General features: G+C 34.4%; 1 protein-coding gene across 1 annotated transcript in view; it reads right to left on the reverse strand.

Moving 5' to 3' along the window:
* Positions 1-759: 759 nt before the first annotated feature.
* MEIS1 (Meis homeobox 1) overlaps positions 760-1,965 on the reverse strand; it is a 130,944-nt gene continuing 129,738 nt past the window's right edge. The window contains exon 12 of the mRNA XM_030557884.1: positions 760-1,965. This exon is cut by the window's right edge and continues 277 nt beyond it. Coding sequence (XP_030413744.1) covers positions 1,959-1,965 — 7 coding nt within the window. The 3' untranslated portion in view covers positions 760-1,958.

A 1,965-nucleotide genomic window follows, 5' to 3' on the forward strand; every position in this document is an offset into this window, starting at 1 on the left:
TGGCAGACTTCAGAGCTTTAGCCAGTCAGATGCTACCTTTTGTTTACCAAGCAATCGCAGCTAGAGGTTCTTTACGAATTTGTCTTAATTAAAATATTTGTATATTTTCCTTACCCTTAGGAAACATTTTTTACAGCTGCGATTATATTTAAAGAAAATTATAAGGTACTGCAGCATAAACATGTTATTTTGTACTATTTAACTAGCTGGCTGCAGTGCAGAAAGTACAGCTGTACTGGAAAATTGGTTAATGATCAGTCTTCAGCCAATCAGAGCACAAGGCTTATTTATGAGTATTAGATATTAAAAGTCTATCATCCTTAGTTTGAGTAGTTCATTTGCCTACAAATATGCACTTATCTCAGGCAAGGTTTTATTTTTTTTCTAAATACACTCAGTTCAAGAAAGTTTAATCTGTCAATAATTCAAGTAATGTAAATAAGGTATTAGAGATGTAATTCAGGGAGAGAGAATATTTAAAATGTTCATCCACTATTCTGCAGTTAATGTTCTTGGATGTTAAATTTGCTAATAGGCAACAATTATTCTGACAATTTGCAGTGTAAGCTTTAAGAGAGTTTCTTTATATAGAGTGTAGCATTACTTTTAAATAACATACTAGGAGTTTGATATTTAAATAGCAATTATAGGTACATCTTTTTAAAGTTTCATCTTGCAGATGGTGGGTTCACATATTACTAGAGAATCACTACAAATTTGGGGGGCAGCAAACAAAGTTTTCAAGCAGTGGAGTCAGCATGACAAAAAATAATTTGTTTTTATTTTAGATTCAGATTTCATTACTGCACTCAAACTACTACAACTGGGCTTTGAGTTATTATACAATCCAAACTGTTTCAATCAGAAACTCTAAGACTCAGTGTGCATTGATTATTATTAATAATAATTAACTCCTTGGTTTCTTGATAGAAAAAGGCTATCAACAAGCATTTGTTTAACCACAACAAAAAGTATAATTAGCTTATCCCACTTAGTAAATCTGTATGCATGCCAACTCATACCAAACTGCTACTTTTACAAAAAATTGCAATAATACAGTTCATTTTTCCAGTCCTTTTTGCACAAAATTTATTTACAATGTATACATTAACGCTCCATGATGGGACTATGGAAAAATGCACATGACTGATGCTTTGCCCAGAAATAAAGTCAACATATTAAAAATAAATCTTCAGTTCCATGTTTTGAGCTGCATAAAACAGGAAGTGATGTATAAGTGTGGCTGAATGGGGACAATGATGCTCTGATGTGACAATTAGGCTTCAAATACACTGCCTTTTGGTTTCCATGCTTCCTCCTACCAGTCTCCTTAAGACACTGCCTGCAACAGCTGATTAATCATTGTTGATGACTGCAGTTTTTCCCATCCTCCCCGATTTACATCTGTTCAGACCAATTCAAATATGGTGAGTAAATGAATTAGACATGCAAATTCACGCCCCAGGCTAGAGTGTGTGTGTGTGTGTGTGTGCATGGCTGAAATCCTAGGATAGAAGAAAGATTCTTCTGCCTGACATAGTTATTTTAATGTTCTAAAAATCCTGCAAATAAGCCCTTTCTGTCATTTGCAGGATAACTGTAAGGCTTTTTAACATAAGGAGGCTTCTGGAGGAAGTGAAGAGCTATGGAAACAACACACATAGTGTGGAAAAATTTCACATTTTTTTAAAAAAATCTATAAGAAACAACGTAATATGGATAACAGTATAATAGCATTTTACAATATTTCACTCTTTGTTCTCTTCGTGTCTTAGATCGTTATTTAGCGTGTCCCCAGAAGTTGACTTCAGATGGTGTTTCCTGCTTTCCAGGGTCCCTCGGAAGAATAGGATTGTTCCTTGGTCCAAAGTAGATGCCAAGAATGGAACTCCATAGTCATTGCAGAAAGACAATATTTGAAGTCTATCATTGTTGTAGACAATGCATATTCCCTTAAGCTACTGA

Source organism: Gopherus evgoodei, chromosome 3, assembly GCF_007399415.2.
Source record: "Gopherus evgoodei ecotype Sinaloan lineage chromosome 3, rGopEvg1_v1.p, whole genome shotgun sequence".
NCBI classification, from domain to species: Eukaryota; Metazoa; Chordata; order Testudines; family Testudinidae; genus Gopherus; species Gopherus evgoodei.